This window comes from Leiobunum rupestre, chromosome 6, assembly GCF_980474605.1.
Source record: "Leiobunum rupestre chromosome 6, qqLeiRupe1.1.hap1, whole genome shotgun sequence".
In the NCBI taxonomy this organism is placed as follows: Eukaryota; Metazoa; Arthropoda; class Arachnida; order Opiliones; family Sclerosomatidae; genus Leiobunum; species Leiobunum rupestre.
In genome coordinates, this window is record NC_143389.1 from 68,308,005 (window position 1) to 68,321,293 (window position 13,289).

A 13,289-nucleotide genomic window follows, 5' to 3' on the forward strand; every position below is an offset into this window, starting at 1 on the left:
GACGTAGAAAAAACATTTACACGTGACCTCCAGTGTTGTTGCTTTTTTTTATTAAAATCGGATTTAATTTTAATCGATTTTTTTATTTTTTATTAATTTTTAGGTTTTTGTCACTTTTTAAAAGCAATATATAAGCTAGTGTTGTAAGTCGGAAAATTTTCCGTATTTTTCCGAAAAATATTAAAAACGTTTTCATTCCATGATTTGTCTAATATATTGTTTGCAAATTTAAATAAAGCGGCATTTTCACCTCATTTTTTCTAATCTAAAAGTAAAACTAAACCTATAGACTAGCTTAAACTGGTTGAAATGTAACACTATTAATGTTTTGTAGCATGTTTACTGATATTAGTCATTTTAAATCGATAAAAAGTTTAAAACATTAAAAACCCTTGAAAAGTAATTTATGTTTAAATTTTTTATTTTTCCGATTTGCGGAAAATTTTCTGGAAATTTTTCCGCATTTTATTTTTCCGGAAAATTAACAACCCTAATATAAGCTTATTGATATAATTATTATTTTTGTATAAATAATATTCAATAGTAGACAGTTTTATCATATATAAAAATATTTATTCCAAGAAATAAGTATATTTGTATCACAGGAGAAGTAAAACTTTCCCGGTTGGGAGAGTCCATTATTTTCAAAAAACCACAACTGAGGTGGGGAAGGGATCGTGGTAGAAGAGTATTATCGGTGTGATAGGTAATCGTGTAATATAATGACAAAATTGGTCTAAAATATAATAATTCGATAGTAAATCTCTCATTTATGGGAATTTAATACCTTTTAAACAATCTTTTATAGGAACAGATTTAAATTATTAATATACTGGGTAAAATTTATTTGAGCGCCATCAAACGATAGAAACCTTTAAAAAATAGTCACGACAAATATGTTTTTAAATATTTATACTTTTTTAATAGAAAAAAAAGATACATTTATTAAAACATTAATATTATTATTGTGATAGTGATGTTAAATCTCTGACTAGAAAGTTGTAAAACAATTAAAGACTAGAAAACCTGGAATTCCTGGGAAAGTCAGGGAATTTGAATATGGATATAAAAATCAGGGAAAAGTCGGGGAATTTTAAAAATTAGTATAAAAATCAAGGAATTTTAAAAATTAGTATAAAAATCAAGGAATTTTAAAAATTAGTATAAAAATCAAGGAATTTTAAAAATTAGTATAAAAATCAAGGAATTTTAAAAATTAGTATAAAAATCAAGGAATTTTAAAAATTAGTATAAAAATCAAGGAATTTTAAAAATTAGTATAAAAATCAAGGAATTTTAAAAATTAGTATAAAAATCAAGGAATTTTAAAAATTAGTATAAAAATCAAGGAATTTTAAAAATTAGTATAAAAATCAAGGAATTTTAAAAATTAGTATAAAAATCAAGGAATTTTAAAAATTAGTATAAAAATCAAGGAATTTTAAAAATTAGTATAAAAATCAAGGAATTTTAAAAATTAGTATAAAAATCAAGGAATTTTAAAAATTAGTATAAAAATCAAGGAATTTTAAAAATTAGTATAAAAATCAAGGAATTTTAAAAATTAGTATAAAAATCAAGGAATTTTAAAAATTAGTATAAAAATCAAGGAATTTTAAAAATTAGTATAAAAATCAAGGAATTTTAAAAATTAGTATAAAAATCAAGGAATTTTAAAAATTAGTATAAAAATCAAGGAATTTTAAAAATTAGTATAAAAATCAAGGAATTTTAAAAATTAGTATAAAAATCAAGGAATTTTAAAAATTAGTATAAAAATCAAGGAATTTTAAAAATTAGTATAAAAATCAAGGAATTTTAAAAATTAGTATAAAAATCAAGGAATTTTAAAAATTAGTATAAAAATCAAGGAATTTTAAAAATTAGTATAAAAATCAAGGAATTTTAAAAATTAGTATAAAAATCGGGGAAAGTCGGTATTTTAAAAACTAGTCTGAAAAGCAGGGAAAAGTCAGGGAACATAATTTCGGTGGCAAATAGAAAACTATTACTAAAATCAAGAATGTATTTATTTACACTCAGGGAGAATGAATATGTCGAGATTATTTTTAGCGTTTCTCCAATTCCACCCGTTGGGCCCCCCGGTATGCTCCTCCGCTTTAATAAAATCAAAGAATACTGCAATCTCATTGGTTACGTTTTTCGACGAGATTAACGCTGCTGCGAGGACGCAAAAAATAAGACCGCCTCCTTTTTTCCTCTCCCCCCCTAGCTTGACAGAGTTAGGGCCTCAAGGTGTCCGTCGATAGTCTCGACATCTTCATTCTCCCTGAGTATAAATAAATACATTCTTGCTAAATTTTGACGGTCAGGGAAAACCTGGAAAAGTCCGGGAATTTGATTGTTGAAAAACTGTGGCAACCCTGAGAACACGTTTTTAAACTAGGCTTAGTGAAGCAGCACCTACGTTTTGACCACGGCCAACCCCGATCGCGGAAGCGCGTTACAGAAGTTGGTAGTGCTATGACGAATTTCTGGGAACATTTTAACAAGTTAGCTAAGACCAAATCAATTTATGCTATCGCCTAATATTATTTTTAATTAATTTATTATTTTTGTTTATTGTTATTATTTATAAATTAGAATACTAATAATGTAAATTAAAAAAATAACTTTCCAATTACCTGGCATTTAACAAGCTCTAGCCGCGACTTAATAAGACGCTAGCGACATCTGTTGAAAAAAGAGCTAATTCACGTCGAGCCGACACTTGCTTTAAGTTACTGTACGATTATTTACAGGCTTCGAGACAGTGGCGTAGACAAGGGGTTGGGGTTTCCGGGTCCAGACCCCCCTTGGGCCTACCTTGGACTGTACTAAATTTCCACCCCCTTCTCGACCCCCCTCTTAACACTCACATATTTCGACCCCCCCTTGAGGTATTTCCGGTTACGTCACTAAGTTCGAGCTTAGGAAATATAGCGCCATCTGCCTTAATATCCGTCCACTAAATATGCGAAGAAATAGCAGACGACTTTTGAATTACAATGTTGTGCAAAGGGAATTTTGAGCTAGCAGACAGCTTTCATATATTAAATTTAAACTCGGTCGGTAGGCGGCGATACTTGTGAACAAAATTTAAAAAAAGTGTCGGCCAGGGCTGGACATAAGATAGGACGCTCACTAAAAACATATCCTTAATTTATTTTAGTAGTCACTGACTAGTGGGGGTAAAAAGAGGGTATAAAAACGAGAAGGACAGCCAACCTTTTGCTTTACCCTTCAGAATTAAAATTGGAGTTTCTTATCACAAAATTATATCAAAAGTGACATAATTACCAAAAGTGTGATAATCCCTGTACTTTCGTATGCTAAAGGTTTAATGAATGCTCGACTCGAGATCGACCACATAAAAGACTATTTATTGTCGCCTCTCTGGATCTTTTTTTAGTCTATGGTATTATATCGTAAGTAGATGGCGATAGCATCTCCACAGAACGACGAAAAATCCAAAAATACACAACTTTGACCAGCGCTACTTACAAGGAGACGACCCGAGGTGTAACACACCGATTTGGTTCAAACTCTGGGGTTTGGTAGACCTTCATGTAACTTGAAAAACTCTAAAGGGAAATTTCTCCATAGGCAACCGTTTTGCCATGGCAACCAAAAATGTTTTTGACAACACAAAATGGAAATTTTCCTATTGAAAATGACATGTGAATTTGACCAATTTTGAGGATACCCCCTGTCACAATTTTGATAAATTTCGAACTTTTCATTATTTTTTATTTTTTAGCATTTTCAATTTTTTTTTTTCAAAATTGGTCAGATTCCCATCTTATTTTCATTAATTAAGAAATAGGTCCGATTGACACACTTTTGGTTACATGTGATTTTTTTTTAAAAATAAAATGGGATTCATGAATTTTTAGAAACGCCATATTCGCCATTATTTATGAATATTTAGGTAAATTTTTCACTAGCTAAATATTAATAAATAATAATACATTCATGTATAGGAGGCTCACTAGTCAGGCTGACCACTAAAAACAATATCCTTCTGTCCAACCCTGGTGTCGACTCGACGTGTAGTAACTCTTTTTTTAAATAGATGTCGCAAGCGTCGAAATCAAAAGGCGGGTACTTATAGGTACCCCTCGCGTTCATTGGATCGTTTGTAAATTGGTCAATAACATAAATTACGGTAATTTTAAACATTAGTTTTTACACGGGATATATAATTTAGGTGAAAGTCCACTAAATAGTCTTTTAAGCTGCAGTGAGATGTTGATGCTCTTGACTCTTGGGTGTCTTCTAAAAGCCTTGAAAATTTTGTATAATCTGTACGTTCGTCCCCACCTGGATTACTGTCTCCCCAACTCGTGACGGACATGGACCATTTTGAAAGAGTTCGGACGAGAACCACGAAACTTGTCACGGGTCTTCGCAATCTAAAACGATAGGTGGTTTATTTTCGCTTGTTCCGGGATTTCGGAGTAGGGTAAGAAGAGTAAGGCTATGACGTCATTTTACTCCGATTCTGTGGTGGCGAATAGTTCGAGCATGGAACCAACTAACGCTAGGGACGGGTCACAAATAAGAAAACCTGAAAATTGTATTTTGACAACGCGCCTAGCGAGAATTACGCGCAACTCCGGATAGGTGATTCATTTTGTGTTGAAAGGGAGGGACGACAATCGGAGGGGGAAAAAATCTTTTGCGGAAAATTGCGGTCTGCTACGCGGGTTATAAACAAGGCTTAAAATTTGTAGATTCCTAATGCGTTAAAGCTGTGATAATGACGAAGGTAGTTAATTAACCGTTTAAGCTATGATAATTACGACGGTAGTTAATTAACCGTGTAATCTGTAATAACAAGGACGATAGCAGGGTAATAATGTTTATGTCAAATGCATATGAAATGATAGGAATTCCTATAAACGAGAAATCGAAAAAAAGGCCACCCTTTCAAGACAATAATAGTTTATCAGGTGCGTTTGTTTTGGAAATACACGCATATCTTAGGTCTTACCATATTTTCTCATTTAGTTAACGATAATTAGGTACAGGTAACTTCTACTAAAAAAGCGCATTAGCAGACGAACTTTTGGCGCGCATATTCACGAAAATCGGCATTTTAGTTTCTAAAACTACCGATGGGTGGCGTGAAGATCCTAATGGTTTCCGGATTGAATCACCAAATCTTGTTCGGGGGGGGGGGGGTAAAAAAGCGGGCGGGGTTGTTAAAGAACGCTCGTTAGTTAGTTCCATGGTTCGAGTCGGAGTAAAAAAATGGCTGCCTGTGGCCTTTTTAGCAGATAAAGTCTGGCTAGCAGACAACAAAATCCAATAGGCGAAACTAAAAAGATGGTAGTCACGTGATTTTGTGGAGAACTGCAACGCCATCTATCCTAAGAAATACGAATTATTATTCTTTTTCTTTTGCTAATGGCTGTTTAAATTTTGATCGGTTCATCTAAATTATTTATTATTATTATTATTTAAACCATCTTGTAATAGAAAGGTTAAAGTTAATTAGCTGTCTGCAGTATCTGGATGGAATAATTTTTTTCTTTACCGTGGCACGGCCAACTATGAACACGAGTTACCGAATTGAAGTTGGCTGTAATATCGTAGTCACGTGATTTTGTTTCCCCATTTTAACAAGTTGGTTAAAACCAAATTTACTTTATAGTTTCGCCTATTACTCCTATACACCTCCTTTTCAGAAGGAGTAAAAATAGTAGCCCTAATACTCCGGAACAAGCGAATAGTTTGTGGGGCGGAGTAATTCTCATCACTGGAACAGGTGAAAAAAACGTTTTAGAGTAAAAAGAGTACACTTTTAGTCAGTGGCGTAGCTGAGAACTCAGAGGGCCCCCCGCAAAAAAATCTCTTGAGGCCCCCCTTTTTTAATTTATTTATGGTTAGCGCCCCCCCCCCCCGAAGCTCGAGACCCCCCCCGCACCGCGGGCCCTGCGGACCATCAGCTACGCCACTGCTTTTAGTCCGAGAACAGGCGAAAAGAAACCACCTAAGCTTATATTTAAAAACAGATGTAGTGGCTCAGTGTTGGCACAATTTTGTCAAGGGTACAAATAAACCCCGGTTTTTTTCTAGGAAAAAACTAGATTTTTCCGCGGTTTTTTCCACCTATTGTTTTCCTGTTAAAAACCGTGTAGAAAATCGTACTTCCATGGTTTTTCCACCTCTAGTGGCAAAATTCAATAAAAAAATAAATAATAAAAGCGGTATATTCTTCTATTCTATTCACTCTTCTTCTGGCCTTTTCTGATCTCTCCTATTTGCAATGACCAAATTAGTCACTTATTAGATATATCAATGATTAATTTAGCATTAAGAGTTTTTTCCACTTTTTTCGGGTTTTTACCAGTTTTTCCCACATGTCCCGGCAAAAACCTGTTTTTGGCAACCCTGTAATGGCTTGACTTGTCAAGTGTTTTTTTTACTAAAAGGGTACCCTTGGAATGAACTCCCAAGTTAAGTTAAAGCAAAGTCCTCCGTTTCAGCCTTTAATGCCGGCCTAGACAAGTTTCGTGGTTGGCGATAGTTTGTTTTTTCTCTTATCACTATCAATCATCATAAGTTATAATATAGTTCCCTAAGTTTGTCACTTTGGGGAATATTTTACTGAGAGCTAGTAACGGAATGACGTCATCACAAGAAGAAAATCTCCCCCTAGCGAGGCGCTGTCAAAGGCTATGTGTGACGCGTTAGCAAGTGGACGCAAAATGGCGACGAAGCCCGTAATGCAGTCTGTCTCGCGAATAGCTCTCAGTAAAACTTTTGCGTGTGAAGAATAGGAAGTGTCACACATATGTAATTATATTATATACTTATGCTATCATTCATGTTTTTTTTTATTATGGTATCGGGACATCTGGGCATAAATATCAGGGTTGGACATAAGGCACTAGTCACCGCTTTTGACTACTAAAATTAATCGAAACCTGGGGGCTCAATAATCAATAAGACTAGTGATAAATTTACCTCAATATTCATATATAATGGCGAATATGGCGTATTATAAATTGATCAATCCCATTTTATTTTGAAAAAAATAACATCATATAACTCAAGTGATAATAAATTCCTATTTTAATTCTGACGGGTAAAGCAAAATGTTGGCTGTCCTTCTCGTTTTTATACCCTCTTTTTACCCCCACTAGTCAGTGACTACTAAAATAAATTAAGGTAGGAGGCTCACTAGTCAGGCTGACTACTAAATACATATCCTTAAGTCCAAACCTGGGCACAATAAGTGAAACTAGCTTTTTTTTACAGATAATAAAATATTATTATAAGAAAATTGATTTTATTTTTATTTTATTTTATAAAAACGTTTTTTTTTAAATAATGGAAGGCCTAGGTCAGTGGCAGCAGATACGCGACGTTAAACAGTAATTTTAATTGGGATCCTGGTGTTGTTTCAGGTATTAAGAATGAACAAACAGACGTCTAAAGCCGTGAAACAAAGTGTCCGGGTCGAAGGTCCGGAAGAGACGCCGCTGCACTTGGCCATGCTGACGTACCTCAGCTACCTGGTCCTCACCATTTTCGGCCACCTGAGGGATTTTATGCGCAGAACTGGCATCGAGAAAACATTCGGCGCGGTCGAAAAAGACAGAGAGGTAACTTTGCGTCTCAGCGCAACAGATGGGGAACGAGAAAGAACCGATTTAGGCCATGGGGAACTTCCACGAGAAAGAACCGATTTAGGCCATGGGGAACTTCCACGAGAAAGAACCGATTTAGGCCATGGGGAACTTCCACGAGAAAGAACCGATTTAGGCCATGGGGAACTTCCACGAGAAAGAACCGATTTAGGCCATGGGGAACTTCCACGAGAAAGAACCGATTTAGGCCATGGGGAACTTCCACGAGAAAGAACCGATTTAGGCCATGGGGAACTTCCACGAGAAAGAACCGATTTAGGCCATGGGGAACTTCCACGAGAAAGAACCGATTTAGGCCATGGGGAACTTCCACGAGAAAGAACCGATTTAGGCCATGGGGAACTTCCACGAGAAAGAACCGATTTAGGCCATGGGGAACTTCCACGAGAAAGAACCGATTTAGGCCATGGGGAACTTCCACGAGAAAGAACCGATTTAGGCCATGGGGAACTTCCACGAGAAAGAACCGATTTAGGCCATGGGGAACTTCCACGAGAAAGAACCGATTTAGGCCATGGGGAACTTCCACGAGAAAGAACCGATTTAGGCCATGGGGAACTTCCACGAGAAAGAACCGATTTAGGCCATGGGGAACTTCCACGAGAAAGAACCGATTTAGGCCATGGGGAACTTCCACGAGAAAGAACCGATTTAGGCCATGGGGAACTTCCACGAGAAAGAACCGATTTAGGCCATGGGGAACTTCCACGAGAAAGAACCGATTTAGGCCATGGGGAACTTCCACGAGAAAGAACCGATTTAGGCCATGGGGAACTTCCACGAGAAAGGACCGATTTAGGCCATGAGGAACTTCCACGAGAAAGGACCGATTTAGGCCATGAGGAACTTCCACGAGAAAGGACCGATTTAGGCTATGAGGAACTTCCACGAGAAAGGACCGATTTAGGCTATGAGGAACTTCCACGAGAAAGGACCGATTTAGGCTATGAGGAACTTCCACGAGAAAGAACCGATTTAGGCCATGGGGAACTTCCACGAGAAAGAACCGATTTAGGCCATGGGGAACTTCCACGAGAAAGAACCGATTTAGGCCATGGGGAACTTCCACGAGAAAGAACCGATTTAGGCCATGGGGAACTTCCACGAGAAAGAACCGATTTAGGCCATGGGGAACTTCCACGAGAAAGAACCGATTTAGGCCATGGGGAACTTCCACGAGAAAGAACCGATTTAGGCTATGAGGAACTTCCACGAGAAAGAACCGATTTAGGCCATGGGGAACTTCCACGAGAAAGGACCGATTTAGGCCATGGGGAACTTCCACGAGAAAGGACCGATTTAGGCCATGAGGAACTTCCACGAGAAAGGACCGATTTAGGCCATGGGGAACTTCCACGAGAAAGGACCGATTTAGGCCATGAGGAACTTCCACGAGAAAGGACCGATTTAGGCTATGAGGAACTTCCACGAGAAAGAACCGATTTAGGCCATGGGGAACTTCCACGAGAAAGAACCGATTTAGGCCATGGGGAACTTCCACGAGAAAGAACCGATTTAGGCCATGGGGAACTTCCACGAGAAAGAACCGATTTAGGCCATGGGGAACTTCCACGAGAAAGAACCGATTTAGGCCATGAGGAACTTCCACGAGAAAGGACCGATTTAGGCCATGGGGAACTTCCACGAGAAAGGACCGATTTAGGCCATGGGGAACTTCCACGAGAAAGAACCGATTTAGGCCATGGGGAACTTCCACGAGAAAGAACCGATTTAGGCCATGGGGAACTTCCACGAGAAAGAACCGATTTAGGCCATGGGGAACTTCCACGAGAAAGAACCGATTTAGGCCATGGGGAACTTCCACGAGAAAGAACCGATTTAGGCAATGGGGAACTTCCACGAGAAAGAACCGATTTAGGCTATGAGGAACTTCCACGAGAAAGAACCGATTTAGGCTATGAGGAACTTCCACGAGAAAGAACCGATTTAGGCCATGGGGAACTTCCACGAGAAAGGACCGATTTAGGCCATGAGGAACTTCCACGAGAAAGGACCGATTTAGGCCATGGGGAACTTCCACGAGAAAGGACCGATTTAGGCCATGGGGAACTTCCACGAGAAAGGACCGATTTAGGCCATGAGGAACTTCCACGAGAAAGGACCGATTTAGGCTATGAGGAACTTCCACGAGAAAGAACCGATTTAGGCCATGGGGAACTTCCACGAGAAAGGACCGATTTAGGCCATGAGGAACTTCCACGAGAAAGAACCGATTTAGGCTATGAGGAACTTCCACGAGAAAGAACCGATTTAGGCCATGGGGAACTTCCACGAGAAAGAACCGATTTAGGCCATGGGGAACTTCCACGAGAAAGAACCGATTTAGGCCATGGGGAACTTCCACGAGAAAGAACCGATTTAGGCCATGAGGAACTTCCACGAGAAAGAACCGATTTAGGCCATGGGGAACTTCCACGAGAAAGAACCGATTTAGGCCATGGGGAACTTCCACGAGAAAGAACCGATTTAGGCTATGAGGAACTTCCACGAGAAAGAACCGATTTAGGCAATGGGGAACTTCCACGAGAAAGGACCGATTTAGGCCATGAGGAACTTCCACGAGAAAGGACCGATTTAGGCTATGAGGAACTTCCACGAGAAAGAACCGATTTAGGCCATGGGGAACTTCCACGAGAAAGGACCGATTTAGGCCATGAGGAACTTCCACGAGAAAGAACCGATTTAGGCTATGAGGAACTTCCACGAGAAAGAACCGATTTAGGCCATGGGGAACTTCCACGAGAAAGAACCGATTTAGGCCATGGGGAACTTCCACGAGAAAGAACCGATTTAGGCCATGAGGAACTTCCACGAGAAAGAACCGATTTAGGCCATGAGGAACTTCCACGAGAAAGTACCGATTTAGGCCATGGGGAACTTCCACGAGAAAGAACCGATTTAGGCCATGGGGAACTTCCACGAGAAAGAACCGATTTAGGCCATGGGGAACTTCCACGAGAAAGAACCGATTTAGGCCATGAGGAACTTCCACGAGAAAGAACCGATTTAGGCCATGGGGAACTTCCACGAGAAAGAACCGATTTAGGCCATGGGGAACTTCCACGAGAAAGAACCGATTTAGGCCATGAGGAACTTCCACGAGAAAGAACCGATTTAGGCCATGGGGAACTTCCACGAGAAAGAACCGATTTAGGCCATGGGGAACTTCCACGAGAAAGAACCGATTTAGGCCATGGGGAACTTCCACGAGAAAGAACCGATTTAGGCCATGGGGAACTTCCACGAGAAAGAACCGATTTAGGCCATGGGGAACTTCCACGAGAAAGAACCGATTTAGGCCATGGGGAACTTCCACGAGAAAGAACCGATTTAGGCCATGAGGAACTTCCACGAGAAAGAACCGATTTAGGCCATGGGGAACTTCCACGAGAAAGAACCGATTTAGGCCATGGGGAACTTCCACGAGAAAGAACCGATTTAGGCCATGGGGAACTTCCACGAGAAAGAACCGATTTAGGCCATGGGGAACTTCCACGAGAAAGAACCGATTTAGGCCATGGGGAACTTCCACGAGAAAGAACCGATTTAGGCCATGAGGAACTTCCACGAGAAAGAACCGATTTAGGCCATGGGGAACTTCCACGAGAAAGAACCGATTTAGGCCATGAGGAACTTCCACGAGAAAGAACCGATTTAGGCCATGGGGAACTTCCACGAGAAAGAACCGATTTAGGCCATGGGGAACTTCCACGAGAAAGAACCGATTTAGGCCATGGGGAACTTCCACGAGAAAGAACCGATTTAGGCCATGGGGAACTTCCACGAGAAAGAACCGATTTAGGCCATGGGGAACTTCCACGAGAAAGAACCGATTTAGGCCATGGGGAACTTCCACGAGAAAGAACCGATTTAGGCCATGGGGAACTTCCACGAGAAAGAACCGATTTAGGCCATGGGGAACTTCCACGAGAAAGAACCGATTTAGGCTATGAGGAACTTCCACGAGAAAGAACCGATTTAGGCTATGGGGAACTTCCACGAGAAAGAACCGATTTAGGCTATGAGGAACTTCCACGAGAAAGAACCGATTTAGGCTATGAGGAACTTCCACGAGAAAGAACCGATTTAGGCAATGGGGAACTTCCACGAGAAAGAACCGATTTAGGCCATGGGGAACTTCCACGAGAAAGAACCGATTTAGGCCATGGGGAACTTCCACGAGAAAGAACCGATTTAGGCCATGGGGAACTTCCACGAGAAAGAACCGATTTAGGCCATGGGGAACTTCCACGAGAAAGAACCGATTTAGGCCATGGGGAACTTCCACGAGAAAGAACCGATTTAGGCTATGAGGAACTTCCACGAGAAAGAACCGATTTAGGCCATGGGGAACTTCCACGAGAAAGAACCGATTTAGGCCATGAGGAACTTCCACGAGAAAGAACCGATTTAGGCCATGGGGAACTTCCACGAGAAAGAACCGATTTAGGCCATGAGGAACTTCCACGAGAAAGAACCGATTTAGGCCATGGGGAACTTCCACGAGAAAGAACCGATTTAGGCCATGGGGAACTTCCACGAGAAAGAACCGATTTAGGCCATGGGGAACTTCCACGAGAAAGAACCGATTTAGGCCATGGGGAACTTCCACGAGAAAGAACCGATTTAGGCCATGGGGAACTTCCACGAGAAAGAACCGATTTAGGCCATGGGGAACTTCCACGAGAAAGAACCGATTTAGGCCATGGGGAACTTCCACGAGAAAGAACCGATTTAGGCCATGGGGAACTTCCACGAGAAAGAACCGATTTAGGCTATGAGGAACTTCCACGAGAAAGAACCGATTTAGGCTATGGGGAACTTCCACGAGAAAGAACCGATTTAGGCTATGAGGAACTTCCACGAGAAAGAACCGATTTAGGCTATGAGGAACTTCCACGAGAAAGAACCGATTTAGGCAATGGGGAACTTCCAATGTCACGTGTTAATTGGAACTTACGCAATAGAAATGGGAAAGCCCCCTTGTGTTTTGTAGCGCCATCTGCAGCATGGTCGGAGTTAAAAACCTTCTTCATTCCACGTTGTTCTACAAATGTTCTATTTTTGTAAGTTAAATGTTAAATATCAAATGATTACCTTTTTGTACTATTAATTACTAATGATTATAATTACATTATGTATAAAACGAAAATAATATGAATTAAATTTATTTAATACGCTATATCACTTATTACTAATTGTTTTTAATTAATTTAATACTTATGAATAATGTTTCGTATTCTTTTCAAAAGATGGTGCTCTAAACCTAAAATAAAGATGGGGCTTAAAAAGGGGCGGGGCATTGTAATAAAAGCATAATACCAGAGCTATAAGTTGCAGTCCCAGGTTCGTGCTTGCGTAAATTAGTTCTTGATATTACTGATACATATTCGCGACTGAAACCTATAGCTACGCCCTCTTTTGGCTGCCGTGAAAACTAGCGTATTAGCAGACCTTATTAGCGTTTGGTAGACAGTAGCTTGAATTTAAGCTAGGCTAATACCCAAGGCCCCAATCAAAATGGAACTTGTAAAGTATTTTAATTTGGAATTGATTGGTTTATTTTCGCGATAAAACACGGTACACTAATATAGCAGACGCCGGCGC

General features: G+C 39.7%; 1 protein-coding gene across 2 annotated transcripts in view; it reads left to right on the forward strand.

The window, feature by feature from the left end:
• lace (serine palmitoyltransferase long chain base subunit) overlaps positions 1-13,289 on the forward strand; it is a 36,656-nt gene that overhangs the window by 7,179 nt on the left and 16,188 nt on the right. For both annotated transcript variants that reach the window (XM_090177460.1, XM_090177459.1), the window contains exon 2: positions 7,419-7,616. In XM_090177460.1, coding sequence (XP_090033586.1) covers positions 7,428-7,616 — 189 coding nt within the window. In that variant the 5' untranslated portion in view covers positions 7,419-7,427. The remainder of the gene's footprint in view (positions 1-7,418; positions 7,617-13,289) is intronic.